This window comes from Lagopus leucura, unplaced genomic scaffold, assembly GCF_019238085.1.
Source record: "Lagopus leucura isolate 7727_CA_CO unplaced genomic scaffold, USGS_WTPT01 Super-Scaffold_100039, whole genome shotgun sequence".
NCBI lineage: Eukaryota > Metazoa > Chordata > Aves > Galliformes > Phasianidae > Lagopus > Lagopus leucura.
Genome location: NW_024962288.1, coordinates 3345721 through 3369124, shown reverse-complemented (window position 1 = coordinate 3369124; position 23404 = coordinate 3345721). Strand labels below are relative to the sequence as shown.

The window sequence follows — 23404 nt, the reverse complement described above, 5'->3', positions numbered from 1 at the left end:
TTATATTTGAGTATTGGGCTCTGCATTCCACTGCATCTCAGTGCTTTATCAAATAACTGCAGAAGGCAGTCTAAATGCTCTTAAAAAATAAAAAGTAATTGAGTAATCTTGATAGTTTGAGAAATGCACAGGCTATCCAAACACAATACCATTGCTCTTGAAAACTGATTATCCTGATGATCCAGTAGGCTACCTGTATGTACGCTCACATTTAAAGGAAAGTCGTACGGGTTTCATGAGATTGCTCACCACGTTGAGTTTTATAGATCAGTGCTCCTTGAATGGCAGGCGTCAGCAAGCTAAGCAGGTTACTTCAATTGAGCATCCATAGAACCTCTGAAGTAGAAACACTGTGGCACAGCTGTCATAAACGTTGAACTCATTTCAACAATTGTTTCCCAGGAGTATAAATTTCCTAATTTATTCTGCAAATCTTCACCTGTGGGTAGATTGCCATTCCAGTAGATGAGGACAGAATAACGCATGCTGACCCTGCTGTAGCATACATGGAATTATGCTGCTTGCAGTCAAAGTGAAAGCAGCCTCTAGAAAGGGGAGAAGCCCTAAGATCCCTATATTTTTACTATGTGTTTGCCTAAGTAACTGCCTATGTAATTAGGTAATGCTAATAATTAAGTAATGCTAATAAATACAAGTTTAAAAACGATCCATTTTATGTTGTACATGATTACCAGAGGAAAAAACCTTACTTATGCATTTTGAGACGTTTTCTTATTTCTGAAAAAGCGCAGGATGTGGATTCTACAGAAATCTCCATTCCAAAATCTCTGTCAGGGTGTTGACTCTTGGAGCTTCTTACAGCACAACTTTTGCTGCAGTAATAGAATTCGATATATTAAGTCAGGAGGAATAGAAATACGATTCCAGAGTACATTTCTGTAATAGAGATTAATGGGAAAACTGAGAGCCTGAAAGCCTAATTGTGTCCACATGCTTGGAATGTTAGTCTGTTTGCATGAATTTGTGAAAATTCTACTAATCTCACTGTAACTCCTACAAAAATTGCTCGTTTGTTTGCAAGGCCACGAGGAGCAATTATTTTTCAAAGATAGTTAATCCTACTCAGAAAAATGCCTGTTAATAATTTGGCACTGATCCTGATTGTGCTGAGTTCAGGAGGAGCTTTATTTGTCTGCTTCATTAGAGCAGTGTCAGAACCTGAGGAAACTGCTCGAGTATGTTTTAATTTGAGTTCTTTCTACCTAAAGTGTTTACAACCTGTTTCAACAGCATGCTCTTGGAATAGTAAGGGTGAGCTTTGCCTATGGAAAAATCTGTTTCCTTTTGAACTCGTGCCAGTACTGAAAACTTCCTTCATGTTCTGAAAGTGTGACTGAATTTTTCACTTTACCTCTTGGCCATCTTAAATGCTCTGCTGTAATTGCCAAACACTCCATTTAAGTTCCAATACTTCATGTTGTTTCAAGGCTGTCTCACACAGAGTTTTAGGTTTTTTATCTTGCTGTTTCAGTTGAAGAATTAAGGAGGGTTATGTATAGGAAACCATGCTACCGTTTGTCCTTACACTGGAGTAAGTTTATTCAACCATTGCTACATTCGGTGGCATCTTTGAAAATATTAACTGAGAAAGACTGTTAAGGCTATCACGAAATAAAGCAAATAATTCATAGAATCATAAAAACATGAAGATTGGAAAAGACCTCTAAGAATGTCTAGTCCAACCATTTGCCTACCTCCAGTGTTGCCCACTAACCATGTTCCTTAAGAGAATCATAGAATCATAGAATCACCAAGGTTGGAAAAGACCTAAAAGATCACCCAGTCCAACCGTTCACCTATTCCCAATAGCTCCTACTAAACCATGTCCCTCAACACAACGTCCAGCCTTTCCTTGAACACCCCCAGGGTCGGTGATTCCACCACCTCCCTGGGCAGTCCATTGCAGTGCCTGACCACCCTTTCTGAAAAGTAATACTTCCTCATGTCCAGCCTGAATCTCCCCTGCCGTAGCTTGAAACCATTCCCCCTGGTCCTATCACTGATGACACGAGAGAAGAGGCCGACCCCCAGCTCACTACAACCTCCCTTCAGGAAGTTATAGAGAGCAATAAGGTCTCCCCTGAGCCTCCACTTCTCCAGGCTGAACATTCCCAGCTCCTTCAGCCTCTCCTCATATGGCCTGTGTTCCAGACCCCTCACCAGCTTTGTTGCCCTCCTTTGAACACGTTCCAGGGCCTCAATGTCTTTCTTGCAGTGAGGGGCCCAAAACCGGACACAGTACTCGAGGTGCGGCCTCACGAGTGCTGAATATAGGGGAACAATCACCTCTCTGTTCCTGCTTGCAACACTGTTTCTGATGCAAGCCAGGATGCCATTGGCCTTCTTGGCCACCTGGGCACACTGTCGGCTCGTGTTCAGCCGAGCATCCATCAATACCCCCAGGTCCATTTCCTCTACGCAGTCCTCCAGCCACACCGCCCCAAGCCTGTAGCGTCGCCTGGGGTTGTTGTGGCCGAAGTGCAGGACCCGGCATTTGGCCTTGTTGAAACTCATCCCATTGGCTCCAGCCCAGCTCTCCAGCCTGTCCAGATCCCTCTGTAGGGCCTCGCTACCCCCAGGCAGATCCACACTTCCAGCCAATTTGGTGTCATCTGCGAATTTACTGAGGGTGCACTCAATGCCCTCATCCAGGTCATCAATAAAGATATTGAAGAGGACAGGCCCCAGCACCGACCCCTGGGGAACACCACTCACGACCGGTCGCCAGCTGGATTTGGCTCCATTCACCACCACTCTCTGAGCCCGGCCCTCCAGCCAGCTCCTTACCCAGCCAAGAGTGCACCCATCCAAGCCTCGGGCTGCCAGCTTCTGCAGGAGAATGCTGTGGGAGACAGTGTCAAAGGCTTTGCTGAAGTCTAGGTAGACCACATCAACAGCCTTTCCCTCATCCACCAGATGGGTCACTAGATCATAGAAGGAGATCAGGTTGGTCAAGCAGGACCTGCCCTTCACAAACCCATGCTGGCTAGGCCTGATCCCCCGCTCATCCCGCACATGCCGCATGATCTCCCTCAAGACGATCTGCTCCATAACCTTCCCTGGCATCGAGGTCAGGCTGACAGGCCTGTAGTTCCCCGGATCCTCCTTACGACCTTTCTTGTAAATGGGAGTCACATTGGCAAGCCTCCAGTCTTCTGGGACCTCACCAGTCAACAAGGAGCGCTGACAGATGATGGAAAGCGGCTCAGCTCTCACCTCCGCAATACCACGTCTACAAGTTTCTTGAACACCTGCAGGAGTGGTGACTGCACCACCTCCCTGGGCAGCCTGTGCCAGTGCAGCACCACTCTCAGAGAAGAAGCTTTTCCTAATATCCAATGTAACTTGAGGCCATCACCTCTCATCCTACTGCTGTTACCTGGGAGAAGAGGCCGACCCCCACCTTGCTACAACCTCCTTTCAGGCAGTTGTAGAGAGCGATAATGTCTCCCCAAAGGCTTCTCTTCTCCAGGCTGAACCATCCCATTTCTTTCAGCCACTCCCATAAGACTTGTGTTCCAGTCACCTCATCAGCTTTACTCTGCTTCTCCGGACACACTCCGGTTTCTTTCTTGGCCACCTGGGCACATTGCTGCCTCATGTTCAGCTGAGAATCGACCAACATCCACAGGTCCTTTTCCTCTGCACAGTCTTCCAACCTCTCTGCCCCAAGTCTGTAGCGTGAAGTGGTTGTGACCAAAGGGCAGAACTTGGCACTTGGTCTTGTTGAACTTCATCCCACTGGCTTCAGCCCAGCGATCAGCCTGTCCGGATCCCTCTGTAGGGCCTTCAGGCAGATCAACACTTCCTCCCAACTTAGTGTCATCTGCAAACTTATTAGGGTGCACTCGATCCTCTCATCCAGGTCATCAGTAAAGATCTTAAGCAGGACAGGCCCCATTACTGACCCCTGGGGGGTACCACAAGTGCCTGGTCACCAGTTGGATTTAACTATGTTCCCCACCCCTCTCTAGGCCTGGTGTCCAGCCAGTTCTTTACCCAGCAAAGAGGGTACTGGTGCCAGCCATTGGCTGCCGTTATCCTTCATGGTCAGGTACCCATCTGTATCCAGTAAACAATGGAGATTCTCATTAGCCCTTCCCCAAGAGTAGAGAACTCTAGCATTGTGTGATCACTCTGCACAAGGCAGCTCCTGACCTCCACGTCTGCCATCAGTTCTTCTCTGTTTGTGAACACCAGGTCTAGCACTGCACCTTCCCTGGTAGGCTCTCTTGCCAGCTGTGCTAAGAAGTTGACTTCCACACATTCTAGAAACCTCCTAGACTGTTTCCTCTGTGCAGTGTTAGATTTCCAATATTTATCAGGGGAAGTTAAAGTCCCCCATGAGAACAAGGGCTGGCAATCGCAAAACTTCTGCCAGCTGTTGTCTGTCTGTCTGTCTGTTGTCTGTCTCTTCACCCTGGTTAGGCAGTCTTTAACAGACCCCCACCTGGATCTTCACCTTGTTGGTTTTCCCCTGGATCCTTCCCCACAGACTCTCAACTTTATCACTGCCAGCCCTTTGAAGATAAAAATGGCATTCCACTTTAAAAAATAATTTTAAAAAAGCCTATTAAGAATAATTATGAGGTCTAGTATAGACATTTGAAATTGGGAAATTGGGGTAGAAAGATAATTTCAGAATAAGGTAATATGAGATTCTAAGTTTATTTAAATCTCCTGGATGCAGGAAATGAGGACTGATGAGTCATCTAGAATCAGAATATCAGTAATTAGGTTCTTTTTCAGGTACAAAAATCTACACTTCAGATAATCTAACTGATTACTTTGCACTAGTTTTTTTTTGTTTTGTTTTTTTTTTTGGAGGTGGAGGGAGGTTTATTTTTTCCTTTTTTTGATCCTTGGTCAAACAACCAGTTGTGGTTTTGGTAACAAACAAGAAAACTTTATGATACCCTGTGGAATCTTTTAGGGGAAATACTGGATTTGCTAATGTGTTTTTTCACAGCTGCTTAATTGGCTACCGAAGAGAAGAGCCAGGAGTCTCTTTCCTTAACAAAAAGAAAAAGGGATGATCCTAGAAAGCTTGGAGGTAAAACGATTGAAACAATAACAAATAGATGAATCCACTTAGGTGAATCCAGCATGAAAGACTAACCAGCAGAGCACTATGGCGTTCTAATTTACAGACATTTTTTCAATGCCATTGTAATAATGGATTAAAAACTGGATTTACCAGGGATTTCAGAGCTTTTGAAATACCTCCTGAGAGTTTATTAAATAAAGCAATCCTCAGGGGAGGGTCAAAATTCTGCTTGGGATTTGAAGTCTACTGAAGATAGAAAATAGTCAAATGTGGCAGAAGGTTAACAAAGGATTGCCCAAATGACTTTCCTAATAATGTATTAAACTTCATTTTTAGGAGGAAATGAACAATTAAATAAGTAGCATGGCACTGACTGCAAAATTTGTTGAGAACTGTGAGGAGCTTGAGTTAAATGAAGAGCTGGCATACTTGGGGTTGTTTAGAGGATTTCTCAGTAATGTTTGGAACTGTTTGCACTGCATTCTGAACATCTCTGTTTGTGTAATCTTAACCATTCTGTCACTGGCAGCTCCGTGTATTTAACCAATGTGCCAGGACTTGGTGCAGTGTTTGTTATGTAATTGCTAAATAATATTCTTCATTTAAGCAAAGCCCTGGTGGTGTCAATTCATGGCCACATTAACCAGTTATTTTGGTGTGGCAGGTACTGCATTTGAGTTACCTTCTGGAGAAAAAGGTGGATTTACATTGTGTCAAAGAACTTAACAGGTGAAATATTGGAAGTCCCCACAAGAAGTGGTATCAACTCAGTCTGTATCAACTGCGGAGCTTGGAATGGGTGTTGCACAACCGTGTTTCTCAGCAGGAAAGAGCATGGCCAGAAAATATGATTCAGTTAATGCTATTAATTTCTAATAAAAATCTATCATTGTGTGCATAACACTGTTAGGTTCTAAATGAACTGCAGTCCACAGGACATAAATGTATGCACACTTTGGGGCAATTTAGTAAAAATAAATAGACTCACACGGGCATCCAGCTGGGCTCAAAAAACCACGTGTGAATAACAGCCTCTGTGGAGGTTAATAATGTTGTTGCTGCTTACTATCAGAAAGACCACGAAGTGAATCATGATAAACTATTGCGAACTATGCACATTGAGTGTATTGAACATATTTGTTTGTCTAAAACACAGGGATGTGTCCAGGGGCTCAAAGGTAGCTGCTTCTAAGCTACTCAAAGAAAAGCTTTGTTGTTGAGTACAACTGTCAAGTTGAGTAAAAATGTTTGTCAATATTCAGTAACTGTTAGGTGTTTACTTAGGCTTCTGTGAAGTGATGGATCCAGTTCAGTAATCGTTAATTGGAACTGTGTGGTTTGGGATTTTTTATGAGCACAAATACTGTCTCATGTCCTGAACCAGCCATTAAATTCTTCTTGCTACTGAGAAATGTCTTCTGTTTGAATTAAATTAGTATTTTATTGTGGAAAGTTTGGACTTTCTCTGAATGGTAGTGTTAGCCAGCGTTGGCAATTGAGCTGCTTCAAGGTGGTATTTCATTTTCTCTTCCTGTAGTACAAGTCAGTAATGTTCAGCTAGAAAATGACCACCCTAAGAGGACAACATGCTTGGAAATGAGGATGCTGACAGTGACTCCTTCTGCTTAGGTTGCTGTAATTGCAACAGGAGTTATGATAGGCAAACAAACATTTCCCATTTAAAAGAAAAATCTGGTTTAATTTAGTTCCCATGGGAATGAGCAACTCACAGTGATCACAGCTGGTAAAGGTGTGGGCTGAAATGACTGAGGCTCCTTTCTGCTGTGCCAATACGCCTCCACAGTGGCCTGCACGAACCTCTGCTTTTGCAGTTTTGAGCTGCTCCTTTTGAGAAATTCTTGCTCTGCCATACAGTGTGGTGACTTGTGAGATGGGCTTAATTATTTTCTGAATTCACTCTGCCAAACTCCATCCTTGGCTATATTGCAGTAAACCCAGAATAGCATCAGTGACTTAACAGCAATTAACACGTTCTGTTGAAACCATGCTCAGAGTTGGGAATTTGTTACAAAAATAACTCACCATCCAACCTTTGACATATTCTGAGTTTAGAGTTGTGGTGCTGCTTTCTTAAGTGTGCAAATAAGTGGCCATATGGTTGGAACTCTGTTATGTAAAAACAAACTCTTAAGAAACAATTCCTTTTCAGACATTGTTTGCTGCAGTTGGCTTTTGGCATTGCATTTAGTGTGTGTTTTCTGTCACAAATACAGAAGGTAATAATCTCTCCACAGTTGCCTGGTGAATGTTACATAGACAAGACATATGGAAGTTTTACACGAGTTGCACAGGCTGTAAAAGTTGGCCGGCAGTGGAGCTGCGTGCCTACTAATGAGATATTTGGTTCTGGCTGGCATGTAGAACACTTCTTATGCTTTGGAATTACGTAATAAATTATTTGGCCATTTGTCTTTCATGATTAAGCAAAGAAAGAATTCAAATGTATTGAAAATAAGACTGTGCTTGAATTACTTGGAGTCTAGTACTTTCTAGTAAACTAATATTTTTGCCAAAATACTTCTGGTAGCCCTTATGCCAATTCCAAAGGTGATTCCAGAGTGCCTTTCAGAAAATACACTTTGATTCAACTCTTGGAGTGCATAGCAATTTAGATTTTTTATTAATTGCAACAGCAAGGACATAGGCATGGTTTCTTAACTTGTGAAAGCCAGGAGCCTATGAACACATGTGCCCCAGATGAATTTCTCATGGGGCACTGGAAACAGGCAGTAGGTTTTGTCTGGTGCAGAGTTAGGTGCTGTGGAGCATCTGTGAACCCTGAGCTCCAGCGGGGCAACTGTCTGGTGGTATTCAATCTCAGTGGCTTTAGAGGAGACAAATTAAAATAAACCAGGCCCTTCTGTGAACCTTGAGCCATCCATCCGCACACCTCTCAAATGAGGCTGCATCTGACAGATGGCTGCTGCATACTTGAAGTATGTGGCATAACGGAGTTTGTAGTCATCTTTTAGGATGTATATAGAGGAGAGAAAAAATGTGTTCAGAAACAAACCAGAAATGGGAAACACTGACAGGACAAAATAAAAGTAGAGAACAAAAGGGTATTCTAAAAAGGGGCTGTTGTTTTTAAATGACTTTGTCTGGTCCAACACGGTATCTGAGCAGTGCAGGATAGTTGTTCTGTGAGGGTAATCATGAGTTGTTATTTCATGTCTGTTGACCATTACATGTATATCAAACTTTTATACAAAACAGCTTTCAATCCAGAAGGAAGTTATATTCCTAGTTTTGTGCACACCATGTATGTTCAGGCATATCAAAGCCTGTTTCTTTGGCTGTTCCAATCCAGAGGGGCAGCAGAGCTGTCCTTTGCCTTGCTGCCCTCTGCCTCCAGGAAGAGCTGATATTGCAGTAGCTGTAACATACCGATTTAATTCTTTAATGACTTGTAATCAACAACCGAAAGCATGCTTTCCTTGAGTCTTGGTTGGAGAGACCTTTATTTTTAGCCATTGAGCTTTAATGAGATAGGGAATTTTATTTTTAAAATAGTTCTGTGTTTGTAAGCAAAGCTGTGAGGCACACATAATAAATAGCAATTACTTGTTCAGAAAAATCTTTACTGACTACCTCTAAACTCATTTGTTGTTGGCATTTCCTCTCAAGAGCAGTCTTTAGCATCTATTTGTAAGTTATGCTCATTGTACAAGTAGTTGTATGCCTGGAACTTAAAAAAAAAAAGGTCAGTGCATTTTAGAGTGGGTCCAGAGGCTCTGTACTGAAATGCTGCCTTTTCCCCGAGTGAGAGACGCATTTGGCAGCAGCCAATTGGTCACAGGTTAAATCAGGTGAAGAAGATATTTAGTATTCTGCTGAACTCTGAGCCTTCTTGGACCTACATCTGCAAGAGGCTTTGAGGCTTACTAATGTCCCTACAACTCATCTCTGTGCCTCTCTTTCAAGGCTCAGCTGTAATAAAGCTCTTGAGTGCTGAGAACAAGATTTGCAGTGTCTTTAAGCAAAGATATTATGCTGAGTTATGGCCATTCCCTGTATTTTGCTTATTTGCCCATTTAATAACCTGTACTTTATTAAGTGTTTAAATCAGTTTCATTTCACCAAAGCGTTAAGTTAGTAATGGATAGGATAAATAGTAATCAAACTACTGGAATTGAAAATCAACAATACCTCTTCATGGTTTTAGTGTATATTTTCACGCGTTTTAAAAAATGATGATGCAAACAAGAAGGTGTAATTAAAATTAGAGAGAGTTCTGATCTGTTGACTGTAGAGATACATGTTCATTATTACAAGATTAATTTAGTTGATAAGCGGGAGTAACTTCATTTCTAATGGACCCTTTTTTTGTAGCACTGCAAAGCAGTTTATACCCTATTTATAAATAATGGAATAAGGACAGTCTCAACGTATGCTACAGCAGTGACCTTAGCAACAACGAATGCAGGCAGTGAATCCATTAAAAAGTTTTTCGCTGCTGAGATTTATAGAATTGTTTGTGATTCCACAGCACACACCGCTGTTTGCTTCTCAGGAACAGGCTGATGGCTGTGACAATCAGTCTTTCAATGAAGAAACATTTACAAAACATGGAAAGAAAATTCTAAAAATGACCGTGGAGCGTTGAGGTGTGCAGAGCATTTGTAAGATAGCTGTAACCCTCAAGCAATGGCTTTCATCTGAGATCTGATACCAAGGATTTTTGCTTTGTAAACCAAAATTGGAGTTTGGTGTTGGAGGGGAAGAGGAGATTGGACCACAGATGCAATTCCAGCAAACACCAGCTGCAGGTATTCTCCTGATTGATGGTGAAAGCAACTGCTTGTGAGGCTTGAGCGGAAAGCAACAGCACTGGAAGCACCTTGCACCTTCAAGTGAGAAACGTTCTCACGAGTCTTTGTGATAAGCTGTACCATCCCTATCACAGACCAGCGCTGTTAGATGTCAGTGCTTTCAGGACTCATCTTATGGAGGTTTAGATGGAAGTTTTTTGGGTGTTGAAATTGTAATTAAGTATCACTGCTGTGTTCATACTCCATACAGATGTTAATCAACCTCTAAGTGCTGATTTTCCACTGAATCTAGCAGTAGTTTGGTGCAGGTGTGCCTGTATTGAGTACAGGGCTGCTAGGGACTGCTCTGGGCTGGAGTCACAGGCCAGAAATCCCTCTGCTAATGTGAAATTCTGTCACTTCTCCAACTGCTTCTTTTTATGTCTGTTTTTGTAAAAGTTGTGCCTCCACATTACAGTTTAATTTTCATCAGGCCAATGAAAAAAATCCCTATTTGTCAGTGAGGAAACGATGCAGACAGAACCTAAATACTGCACGCTGTGTCTTCATTGCAAATATGTCAATCTCTGTCAATGGCTGTCCTTGGTAAACGTCATACAATTATGTGAACAAGAACTACAGACATGCATTATGTTAAAAAAACAACAGAGCAGTGAGAAATGTACTTCCACTTGATTTAAATATTTTTGTAAGGTTAATGGAGCATTCATTTAACATACAGGGGCCCTTCCTAAACATGAAGTGGAAGAAAAAAGTTCCCTAGTTCTGAGTATTGTCCTGTAATTATTTGGTTTTGTTTAAACCAGAAGAACTGCAAACATCCCCTTTCTCAGAGAAACTATGAGACGTGCAAACCACTCACTTATTTGCTACACACCTACTGCTTCAGAAAGGTCAGTGAGGCGGCAGGGCCACAATCTTCACTTCCTTTAAATTAGTACAGCAAATATGTGCAGTCGCTAAAGCAATATGTAATCAGTCTTGTTTCCAGAAGAGATTCATCTTATTTAAAAAAAAAAAAACAACCACAAAACAGCAACATAATTCTTTTCATGACATAAATTTCCGGAAGAAAATGTCTTTACAAATAAAGGCTGTCTCTTTAAAAAATATTTTCCTATTATCCATCAGTTTCCCAAGCGAATGAATTGTCCTTATGAATTATATGGGACTGAACTTGCAGTTTATATTCCTATTTATCTGTGAATCAAGCTCTTTATTCCATGGTAGATTAATTCAGTGTGGCCCACATTTGAGCACGGGTCTGATTTTGTCCTAATATTTGAAAAAGGGACAGCAGCTATGAGATAAGCCTTGTTTAATTCTGAGTTTGTACGAGCACTGCTCTCTGTGGTTCATCAGCCAGGAGAAGAAATTTCTGAGCCTTCCTCAGCTGTTATACGTGACTATGGAGGGCAGGGATAGAGAAATGTGGAAAGTATGAAGCAGGTGGGCGATAGTAACTTTTTGTAAAATAAAAACTATGAATTTCATAGTTTGAACTTAAAGCAATTATATGGAAATATATTTTTTTTCCTTTTTCATACTCAGTGTTGGTGCTTTTCAAAACCTGTTCTGTGGCATTCAGACTGACTAACAGTGTTATGAATGTGCCTTGCCAAAAGCTGTGCAAGTGTATGATGCTGGGGAGCCTTACTGAGAGAGATGAGCTTTCTTAGCTGGCTGGTGTGATGTGATGCCTCCTGCTACATCTGTCCCATAAAAATGCCACTGCTTGTGGACTTCCAAGTCATTTTATGAGATAATGAGTTGGCTTTGACCCTAATCCACTGTGACTGAGGAACTGGGAAAGAATATCGTTGGAAAGTTGCACCTCAGCAATCTGTTGGAATACTTTCAAAAAGTAAAAAAAAAAAAAAAATCTTGAAATGACTTTTAAATGCAAAGGAGTTCCAGAAAGTGTTTTGAGAGGACTCTTCCTGAAAAGAGGTAAGGCTGCAGTGGAAGAGATAGTGCTCCAAAGGTGCACAGGTAATAAGCAAAGACAACCAGCAAACTCATTTCCTCAGTAGAGGTTACTGGGGTACCCCCTCAGGTCTGTGCCCTGTCTCATAATAACCTGGAAAGGATGGTGAGAAATCTCACCTGAGATTGTAATTAAGATTATTCTCAATAACTTTGCTCGCCTTAACCATAAACTGCCCTTCATCTTGGTATCCACCCACAAAGACTATGGGGCAGGATGTCTTCTTGTGTGTTTATGTTAGGGATTCATAGTAGCAGACTTCTTCTCATATCTCTGCAGAAAACCACAGAGATGTATAGTCATTCACTAATGTGTATAGTTTAAAATGAGTGATGTGGATAGCTTCTACTGTTTTAATAAGCATCTTTCTCAGAGCATTTTGTTTTTGTAAGATGTGAAGTTACCAGAACTCTCCTGGTCCTGTATTTCAACTGCGGAAGTGCTGTGAATCTACAGAGACCAGAGTCAGGACAGATCTTCATATGTTTTTAGGTCAGGGTGTTGTTATGATCTGGGTTGGTGGTGGCAGATGGGGAGGGGCACGCTGGTTGGCTGGCAGCAGTTGGTGGCAGCTCTAGTTTGGCATCAGACTGTGCGAACAGTTGATACAGTCAAAGGTAGGACCACCATCGAGAGGGGTAGAGGCAGGCTGGAATCATGAAATGGCCTGGGTTGAAAAGGACCACAATGCTCATCCAGTTTCAACCCCTCTGCTATGGTGCAGGGTCACCAACCAGCAGACCAGGCTGCCCAGAGCCACATCCAGCCTGGACTTGCATGCCTGCAGGGATGGGGCATCATAAAATTGGACATGGACTAGTCAGATAGAGGGCAGCCTGAATATAAGCTAGCAGTGTGCTCTGACTGCTAGTGGCATCCTGGGCTGTATTAACAGGGACCAAGCCAGCAGACAAAGAGAAGTGGTCCATCTTTGTTTGCTACTCGTTAGATTGCATTTGCATATTGTGCCCAATTTCGGGTGCCCCAACATGACTGATGAAAGGGAGGAAGGAAACTGAAGGCCATTGAGTGGTCAGGGCTGAAGCTAGCACCCTCAGAGAAGAGGCTGAGGAGTGATGAGATTGTTCAGGCTGGGGCAAGAAGGGTTTGGGGGGTCCTGAAAGCAACAGCTCAGTGCCTGCAGGATGGGGCAGGCTCGTTACTGCACTGAGTGTCTGCAGGGTAGGAGACAAGGGGTATGGGCTGAAATGAGAGGTTATGGGGGATGCCATGAGGGCAGCCAAGTACGGGAGCAGGTTACCCAGAGGGACTGGGCCATCTGGGAGGATTTAGAGTCAGTGGGAAAAGAGATGACCCTGCTCTGAGCATGGAATTGGAACAGGTATGACCTAAGGCCCCTTCCAACTGAAATTATTCCAGCTTGCTTCGTTCCATGCTAACAGGATCAGATGTCAGGCCCTTTCTTTTTCAGGGTAGAGTTGTTCTTTGGAAACTAGCAGCATTGTGACTGAAAAAAAAATGCCTCTGCTGTGATGGAGCTGCTGGAAAGCAGATTGATGTACTGAGAGGAGGAGTTTGCTGTGTAAAAAAAAGTTCTGTACTTGATTTGGGTTCTTAGGGTTTAAGAAGGCTCTTTTTGCAGTTGAGCATTTTGACAGTTTTCTTTTCAAGTTTACATTCAGTCTTTAATGGTTGCTGTAATTTTACTTTTAAACAGCTCAGTTCTTCAAAGGCAGCAGTGAAAGAGCATCAGCTGAGGTCTGTCTGGTGATCGTGAGGGGTTCTCAGTGGCTCGTTTCTTCAGCTGTCATTTGTCAGAACACACTCATGTAATCTTAATGAACAATGTGCAAAGCCATTAAAAACTCAATTACGGCTTTCTTTTTACTGCAGACGTGAGAAAATGCAATCATAAAGTGCTGATGTGTAAACACAATAGCCACCATCTGCTACAGAGCAGCATTTCAGTTCAAAAAGAGGGTATATGTTGCAGATGCATCAATGATAGGAAGCTTATCAAGGCATCATTATGCACCAAGCAGGGGAAAAATTGAAATTTATGGCCAGCTAGAGAGCACTTCATGGTTTAATTCCCCAATTTTCAGTGGTATGTTTAATAACTGTAAGAGAGTGCCTTTTTATGTTCACTGTCATTCGAATGGATTTTTAAAAATGAATTTATTTACCATCTTTCTTTTCTCTGTGCTTTTGACTGATCTGAACACAGCACATTCAGTTTTAGTTATTCAGGAAGGTGGCAAAGCCAGCAAGAGATTAATTAATGTAACCTGTTGGTTCAAGAGCACTAAAGTTAATTGACCTGATATTCAGCTGCATTAATGAGCATATACTTCTGTGTCCAACAAAAATAGAAATACCCAACAACATCCACACAGAATACATCACTTCTTCTCTCCAAACTTTCTTTTCCCATTTCAGTGTCTATCTGATGGCATGTGAACTTTCCAGATGGAGGTAAACAAAATAGCACTCAGTGTTTTTTCTACTGTCATTACTGTTCAAAGTCAGTCTAAATCAGAGTTTCTTCAAGGAATCTTTTGTTTTATACAAATTCATGCCAGGGGAAATTTAAGTAGGTTTTCAGTCGTTCATTGATCAATAATTTCCGTTTGTGACATGTTAATGCATTCCCTAGGGCTTTATATGAGTGAGAAATTTGACAAATGGTTTGCTGGTGCCAGACCTGATTGTACCTCTTTTATTTGCACGTACAGGCCTATAAATTCAAAAGAAGTCCCATCAGCTTCAATTCTGTGCTCATGCTAAAGAAGGCTGTCAGACTCTGAATCGCGATGTGTCAGTTTTTATTACGGCTAATAAGGCAAAATAGGCCTGTCCTTAAAAGGCTGCTTTGAACTTTATGTATTTATTTATTTATTGCTGCTGGGAGCAGTTGTAGTGATCTCAGAGCTACTGGTAAGCAATGTGTACTGCCCAGAAAAGCTTCACTGGCACGGACACAAGTCAGTGCATCCCAGCTGCTGGTCCAGGAGCACACAGAGCAACCTTTGGAAGGTTCTTGAGGGTAGGGGATGGGATTTGCATTCAAGTTCACAGTGCAAAAAGGAAAATGAGAATCATGGAGGGCAATTTGTGGTACAGGGTATAAATGATTCACAACAATGAGATTCTGTGAGATAGATGTTCTTGTACCCACTATCAGTTATGGCATGGGTGAAGCTTTAGTTTAACAATATCCCCTCCTAAGGGCAGGCTTGGTGTGTTGTGCACCAGCTTGACCCGGGACGAAAAGGGCTTTTTGTGGCAGCTGCCATCTGAGGTCTCTGTGGAAGTAAGGGCAGACAGAGATACCAGATGGCACAGTTAAGGATAGGAGCACTTTTCTGCAGCAGAGGCAGCACTAGAAGTGGAATTTTTTTATCTCTACTCTTACTATCATGTAAAGCAATACCTCTCCTCAGGACTTTACTGGAGACAGTTTGAATTTTACAGCATTTTCTCTAGGCATGATGTGGGGTGTGGCTATTTGGTTTTAAGGCATCCATAAATCAGAACTAAGACTGTGAATAATTTGCAAATGGCAATAAATTTTTTGTAAGGCTATTCTTCCAGTTACGAAGGCTAATTATTTTGCTAAGTGTTTTTTGGTCGATGGATATTTTACTGGCTCACGTTGTGTCAGTCATTATGTACAGGCTCTGTACTCTCTCTAGCAGTTGCACAAAAGGCCATTGTCGTTCTGCAAATAGCATATGATTCATTTTTTTTGTGGGTGTCAAAAAACAAAATTGTAATTATTGCTTTGAACTTTTTTATAAAAGTTGATGTTTTTCTCCCAGAGCAATGCTCATTATTTTTATACATGAATCTGGAGAAGTGAAATCCTCCTTAAGTCTATCTATCATTGAAAGCTTGCCTAATGTACTGCAGTTCAGGACCTAATTGTGTTAGGCATTGTGCAGCTTCAGAGTAGATCTTTAGGGCAGGGATCCATCTGTTATCCAAATACAGAAGTGTGAAAGGTTGAGGAATACACGCAGAAGTGGAATGATGTGTGCTAAGAGCTGATAAAAAATGGAACAGAAATGAACGATCTCTACTTTTCTTTACTGAATGTTTTCTTTGGCTGTACCATCACCCCTGTATCTCACATCTGGCAAAATTGCCTTCATCAGATTTCATACTGTTTCCCAAAATGTCACTGAAACACTGCAGGCAGTGCATTTTGCAGCAGCTAAAACAACAACAACAAAACCCTTCTGTTATTCAGCAGTTATACAGTGGCTTCTGTCTCTGATTCTTAGTAGTAGATTTTACTAGTGTTCTTATTTGATTTATATGGGAAGATAAGGCAGTCTACACATACAGACAGAGGTCATAGAATTGAATGTGTTGTCAGACTTAGAAACCAGCCCGTTGGATTTCCACCTTGCTGCCTTAAGCAGCAGCTGTGCTGCCTTGCCAAACCTGTTGGTAACTTTGCTTCCTGGTAATAAATTATCCCAGGTCATCAAGTCTGAGCCCAAATCTCAGATTGTCACAATGTTAGTTTATTTAGGGTTAGTTTATTTAGAAGATTACTGCAGCACTCATTGAAATCTCCCATTTGACGAAGGGGATTTTGTGGTTGACTGAGAGCAGGAGTATATCAACAGAGAACATTTGTCTCACCTTACGGACTTTGATTATTAGAGAAAAAATTAAAAGTTTGGACTCAGCTCTTCTGTTTCTTGAGCTCTTTGCAGTGAATCTGGAATTTCTTGATTTGGGGCCATTGGGATTTTCAAGCTATCCAAATGAAAGATTGGATTGCCAGAGAGCACCTTGACTGTAGCATTTCTTCTTGTAAATCTTCTTCCCCAGCTCTGCTTGCACTGTGCTTGACTTTTCCAAGGTCTCTGGAGTGTGTGTGTGATTTCTTACAAAATATCCACTTTCTTCTGCATCCATGCCTTGCAGTCCTTTACAAAATGTGTATATATATATCACATAAACAGAAAAACAAAATCAAAAACAACAAGAAGAACAACCCACCAAAAGCAGTTGTGAGAAAATTCCTGGTATCTGTTGACTTAAAAAAAAAAACCACCAAAAAACTAAAATGTATGGCTGTCCACTGGACAGAATTGATCCAAATGTTTACCTGGCTCATCTGAGTGCCTGTCAAACTGCTATGGCATGGAACTGAGGAAGTCGATAGGTTAGAAGTGAGGCAAGGCTTTTCAAATGCAATGTTCTGTGAACTGCAAGAGACCAGTAGAGAAATACATTTGTAGCATGACTTGGCAGCTGCAGCAGGACTCTGAATGTCAAGAAGGCTGCGTTTGATTAAAAATTATTATGCCTTGCTGCTGACACATAGATTTTTCCCCCTGGATCTTGGTATTTTCTTCAGCTTTTTCTGTGAACGTCTGTGCACACATAAAGCAGATCCCTTAAACAGAATTGAATCAAATAACTCTCATAACGTTTTTCCTTATTGCTAACATTTGTCACCTTGATGCATCTGTAAGGAGATGAGTTGAGACACGATGTGCTGTAAAATAACTGCTTGATGAATCAAAACATGAGTTCAACATCCAGTGCCATGGTTAATATGATGCAAGCTTCAGGGTTAACAAACTCAGAAATTGCCTTAGTATAGATTTTCCTCCTAAAATTCAGCCAGTCCTTCCCTCTTAGAAGTGTAATTGTCCTTGTTGCTGTATTGCTAGTTGAGATGTTGTTGTGCTAACAAGCCTAATTCATCCAGGTTCTGAACACCAGGTTTTCTTAACACCTTGCCACTTTCCAAAGCTTGTACCACAAGATGCAGGGTTCCTGGGTATAGATTGGCACAAAGTTGGTAGGGACCATGCAGGCTAATGCCAGCTGAGAATCTGATCTTTTGTAAATAGTCTTTAGTATTCAGTGTGCCTTTGGGAAAGTAGATATCTGGGGCTGTACGTGGTAGGAGAGCCTCATGGCTTCTTGAAGGGTAAATGTGATTTTTTATAGAGTGACTTTTTTATTGCAATGTTATAAAACAATAAAAGCAAAGCCGTATTTTTATTTTTAAAGTTATCTAATTAAGGTGTTATAGTGGCCATGAATCTATTTGTATTTATACCCTGTAATTTAGATCTCCTTTCTTTTCTGTTACCTAACAACTGGTATAAAATAGCTAGTTTGAGTTCTTAGGAGGAACTGTTTTGTTTCTGGCTTCTAAAGGAATCAGTGACTTTTCTAAGGAAACTGCTTTAACTGAAAGAGCTCAGCGGATGTTTTGTATTCTTTCTTTCTTCCCTTGTCTGTGTATAGGCTCCTTCATGATGGTGAACAGCTCTGGACGGGCATCTGGGCAGAAAGCTCACTTGCTTTTGCCCACGTTGAAGGAAAATGACACACACTGCATCGACTTCCATTATTACTTATCCAGCAGAGATCGCTCGAGTCCTGGCTCTCTGAATGTCTACGTGAAAGTGAATGGAGGACCACAGGGCAATCCCATATGGAATGTCTCAGGGGTTGTTACAGAAGGATGGGTGAAAGCAGAACTTGCCATCAGTACGTTCTGGCCACATTTTTATCAGGTATGAGTTTGCAAGATTGATCTCACTTTTTCCACTGAACATCTGGCTGGGTGTGAGCTGTGAGCTGCTGTTAGCATTAAGTCTGCTGAAAATTAAATACAGTGTTTTTCATCACATCTTTTTTTGTATCAAAATGAGTTTTCATGTCGCAGTTTTATAGCAAGAGATGATGGAGACATCTGACGTAATTCTTCTCACCCTTTTTCTTCAGATGTTCTCAGGTCACAGAGAAAAAGCTGGACAGATGAAGTAATTTATTGGAAAGTTAGAACCTGTTTGTATGTCATGAAATATGCATATAAACAGACTTGGATTGGCACTTCACATGCACACAATGGGCTCACATACTTCTTCTTAAACGGTGAAGACATGAGGACTCTTATTTTCAAATTTTTATCTTTTTATATTCAAGGAAAAAAAAAAAGTGCCTGGGAGGTAATTGCACCCTATTCCTTACAGGAAAATGAGAAATACATATTATAGTTAAAAAAAAAAAAAAAAAGCATGAGTGAGATGGGAATTACAGTAAAAGAAACTATGAAAAGGCAGTGAATGCTCTATGGATAGAAAACAGTAGGAAGAAAAGCTTTTTTCTTTTTAATAACTGGGTAGTAGGTCTATAGAATCTGGGCTAAAGTAGAGCACTTTAATGTTCTGCCTCCGAAAAGGAGCAGAGGATTTCAGCAGAATAGATAAGAGCGCACTGTACAGGGTGAATGGGATGAAGAGACGCAAATGCACTGAAAGTGGTGTTTTAAGGGCTGTGCGCAACTTGTCACTTGCTCTGAAATCATATTAAAGTGATCAATACTACTTTCATATTAACATCAACCAGAATCTGCTTCGTAGTAGGTGCTGTACAGAGATAACAGAGATGATCTTTCACCCAGATAATCAGTGCTTGAAAAACCTGGAAAAGACAGTCTGATCTCAAACTAAGAGATCCAACTGTTAGATATACCAATACCAGACTTCCTGAACCTTATTACATCTTTTGCAAGTCTTTTTAGAGGTCAGGTTTGCTTTTCCTGAGAAAGAAAATCCTTTAAATCAAAGAAGAATTTTGCACTGCCGCGCAAAAACGAAGAGCCTACAGGCAGCAGTGACTGCTTGGGAGTGGTTCCAGCCCACAGAATGCAAACACTCTCTCTCTTTTTCTCTCCATCTCCTCAGCTTTACCTTTTTGATGCATGAGGTTCCAGTTTCCTTCTTCTAACGTATGCTTTTAAAATGCGAGGGTCTTTCCCACAGGTTGTGGGGGATCTGATAGGCTGTTCTGTCATTGATCCCTAATTTTGTACATCAGTTTCTGCAATCTGGTGGCTCTCTACGTTTAAGTCTAAACAAGAAAAAGAAATAATACAAAAGAAAGAAAACCTTAAGCTCTCAAAAGTGAGGAGGAGATACAATCACAGAGTTTTATCAACATTATTGTTCTTTGACATCGTAACCCTTGTAGCTAAAGGAGTCCAGAGGTGGCAGGGTGATAAAAGCTTGTGTGTACCAATGCCTAGGGAATGTCTCCTTTTACACTCACAGTCTAGATTATGCTTGTAAGAGTGTTATTTGTCAGCTTTAAATCAAAACTGCACGCTCGGAGAACAATTTGTGCCCAAGAGGCCTGAAAGCATGTTCCGTATTTCAAAAGCGCAAGGTAACGCAGGAAAAAGAAAAAAAAAAAATATTTCTTCTAAATAATGAAATCGGTGTCAGGCAAAATGTGGATTATTCTCTTAATGCACGACAATCGCACCATCAGGAATTGCTGCATGCATTGAAAATTCTGTCAGGCATAAAAGTCTGAAGCCATTTGCCCTGGGTGGGAGGTTTTGACAAGTACTTGGAGCTTTGGAGATGGGCGTAGCGGCAAACCAGTGCCAGGCCTATTGCCAGAGGGTCGTGGTTTGGGTCTGGCAGTTCTGCACAAGGGTTGTATGAGTCACCCACATCCTGAAGCACTCTGCTGAGGTATTCACGTGAGGGCAGTGGAGGTGTTTCAGCTCTGCCCATGAGTTAGTCGTGCCTTGATTCCCAGTCTGCATGCGTTTTTAGCGTAGTGAGTAAAAGCTGTAATAGCTCTTGGAGAAAGGTAAGACGTGTTCTCTTGAGTTACTGCATGCCATAAGGATGGACTTAGTCCCAGAATGCACCAAGAGTAGCACTACAGTCTGCCAGGAAGGGGTGTTTTGATGTACAGCAAGAAATGGTATTGATCCATGCCTGAGGAAAGCTGTTGTGCTGCAACAGATGAGCCAGGTTACATCGCTAACACAGACCTTGCTGGTAGATAGCAGCAGTGAAATGTGGGCTTGTTTATAGGTGAGGAAACAAGTGACTTGGTAGTTGCAGTTCTCAGGAGCATTTAAGAATGTTGAAGAGCAGAGCTTTGCATTTGCCAGTTACATTAATTTCTGAGAACTTCCAAAAATGTAAAGTATTGAACGCCTGTTCCTCAACCATTTCATTACATTTTCAACTGAAGTTAAAAGGACGTAAAAGAAATTCAGTGTGAGATTTGCCAAAATGTGCCACCTGTAAGCATGGGTTTCTGCCTGTTCCTCACTGCTGGATCTCAGTTCCCTGTATTTAGAAAACCCAGGTGCTTCTGCTCTGCTCACTTTGACAGGGCTGAGGTGGTGCAAAACTGCATAAAAGGGTAACAGTGTAAAGATCTGAACTGAGAAATAAAGAGATCTGAGTATAGAGTGAAACAGGTAATAAATTACCCTGTCCAAACAAAACAGAATTGAGAGGGACCCCTCCACTCTTGTCAGTGATTTTGGCGACAGTGTGAATATGAAATCCATGGATTTAATCCATAGGAGCTGACGCAGCTGCTAGTGACTCTAGGTTTAGGTTATTTTGTGCTCTATTAAAGACATTGAGCCATGTCAGTAATTAACAGAAGACAGTTCACTATGTGTGTGTTTTTACCGCAAAGAAGTGGGGAATTTTTCTTTCCAAGTTCTTGGCTTTCAGGAAATTGATGTAGCAACTCAGCAAAGCTTATAACTTCTCACTAATGCGTAACCAAAGTAAGGTTTGGTAGCTATAAAGGCGCAGTTTAATCCTAGTCTGAAGGGAGTCACAGTTGTTGCTGTGTGACCTTACCAGTAAGTGCCATTTTTATCATGAATGACTTTTCATTTATCTTGTAATTCCACTACTAAGGACATGCATTATATTCCTTGCTTATACAGTCTCTAGAAAGTACTGAAACTCTTGAACACAGGAAACATTTGTTGATGGTTTGATCATCTTCCAGATATTTGCTTCTTCCTCTTATCCCTTGGACAACCTATTTTTTGCCCACCTTCATCTGCTGCAGAACTCTTTTCTTTCAGTTTCAGTTTCTTTGTATTGCTAGCACCTGAGCTTTTCTTAGTTCGTCTTTTCCCCTTTAATTTTTGTATTCTACCTGTTTTTATCATGGCGTTTTTCTAAAGGGCTTCTTTCAGGAGTGCTCCCAGTTGGAATGCTTTGAACTGAGGGAACAGATCTTAAGATGTCATGGGAATATAAGTAGAAACTAAATTAGGAAGCCCAAATACAAAGCAAAATGATTAATGGCAACCTGATTATGAAGTACATGTTGCTTTATTTCTGTAGCCTGAGCATGTGGTGATCAGCATTCAGAAAGTTGAATCTGTTGTTGTGTTAAATCTTCTGATGGAGGAGATGAAGGAAAGGCTCAACAGTGACAGGCTAGGAATGCCAGCTTTTATTTAAAGTGGAAACAGCAGTGTTGAAGAGTGGCTTGAGATAGTTAAGAAACTTCGTGGTGTTCCAGTAATGATTTTGGTAGTCACAAATTATCCTGCAAAAAGAATGGCTGCATTTGAATGCTGCTGCTACAGTAGTAACTGTGCCAGCTGAACACATTAATCAGCTCTGTCCTGGAAAACATTGCTGCAAACTCATGCAAAAACCATAGGATCATAGAATGGATTGGAAGAGACCTTAAAGATCACCTGGTTCCAACTCCCTGCTATAGGCAGGGACACCTCCCACTAGAGCAGGTTGCTCAAAGCCCCAAGTTAGAGTGTGGCTGACACATTAGTAAGAGAAAACAAAGGGGCATCTCTTTCAAATGCTGGGGACAGCATTCATTTCATTTCTGCACACAGAGTTAAGGATAGCACTTCATGCCTTTCCTTTGAGACGAGCATCACTCACTCGAGAGCTGACATTACCATATTCAGTGTCAAATGACCAGTCTGTGTTTTTCTTTTTTCCTTTCCAACTCAACATTGTCAAATTCCCTGCTTCTTATAATTGTTGTTTGAGTAAACTTCACAATATTTAATACTATTTTTCTCCTGAATTTTATTTTGCTTATTTGGTAATAGTTAAATTAGTTTGAATTTTATCAGTCTTCTGGGGCCCCCTTGCTTGCCCCGAACTCTGCACGTAGCCTTTGTATTGTACTAACAGGACACTTCAAATCAGAAGTAATTACACATATGTGTAATCAGTCTCAAATTAGTGGGACACTTTCACTGTCTAAATACATAAATAAAATAGGGCGAAGTAGTGTACCATTAACATAGAGAAATATCACATTTTTACATACTCAAAAATTCTCTTCTGGTTCAATCCAGGGAAAGGCAGAATCAACTCTGTTATTTCTGGGAGAATATTATTTCAGTCCAGTGATTAGAATCCATGTCATCTCTTGCTCATTTATTGCTTTCTGGTACTGCAATGGCATGCATGTGAAAATGCAAAAGGTTTTCTCCAAAAGAATCCATGCAGTGTTATTGATTTAATGAAATAAAATTATCTCACGAGTGGCATTCTACAGCTTTCTGATGCATGCTAATTGGAATAAGATGCCAAATGATTCCACATCTGATGTTCTCAGAATGGTGCAAAGTGAATACAGAGTGTGTGTAAGCATAGGGTATTTCTTTGCTCTTCCAAATGGAAGTTGTACATAGTTCTCACTAATCCTAATGAATGTTGCTCTGACTTTGTTTTCTGTATCAAATAGATTTTCAGTCTTTGATATTCGTTTTCATGCTGTACTGCACAGGTACCC

The 23404-nt window shown here is 41.3% G+C and overlaps 1 protein-coding gene across 1 annotated transcript in view; it reads left to right on the top strand.

Annotated features, from left to right (window-relative positions):
- The window catches only part of PTPRT (protein tyrosine phosphatase receptor type T), a 308933-nt gene that overhangs the window by 33992 nt on the left and 251537 nt on the right, over nt 1-23404 (top strand). The window contains exon 2 of the mRNA XM_042883615.1: nt 18092-18363. Coding sequence (XP_042739549.1) covers nt 18092-18363 — 272 coding nt within the window. The remainder of the gene's footprint in view (nt 1-18091; nt 18364-23404) is intronic.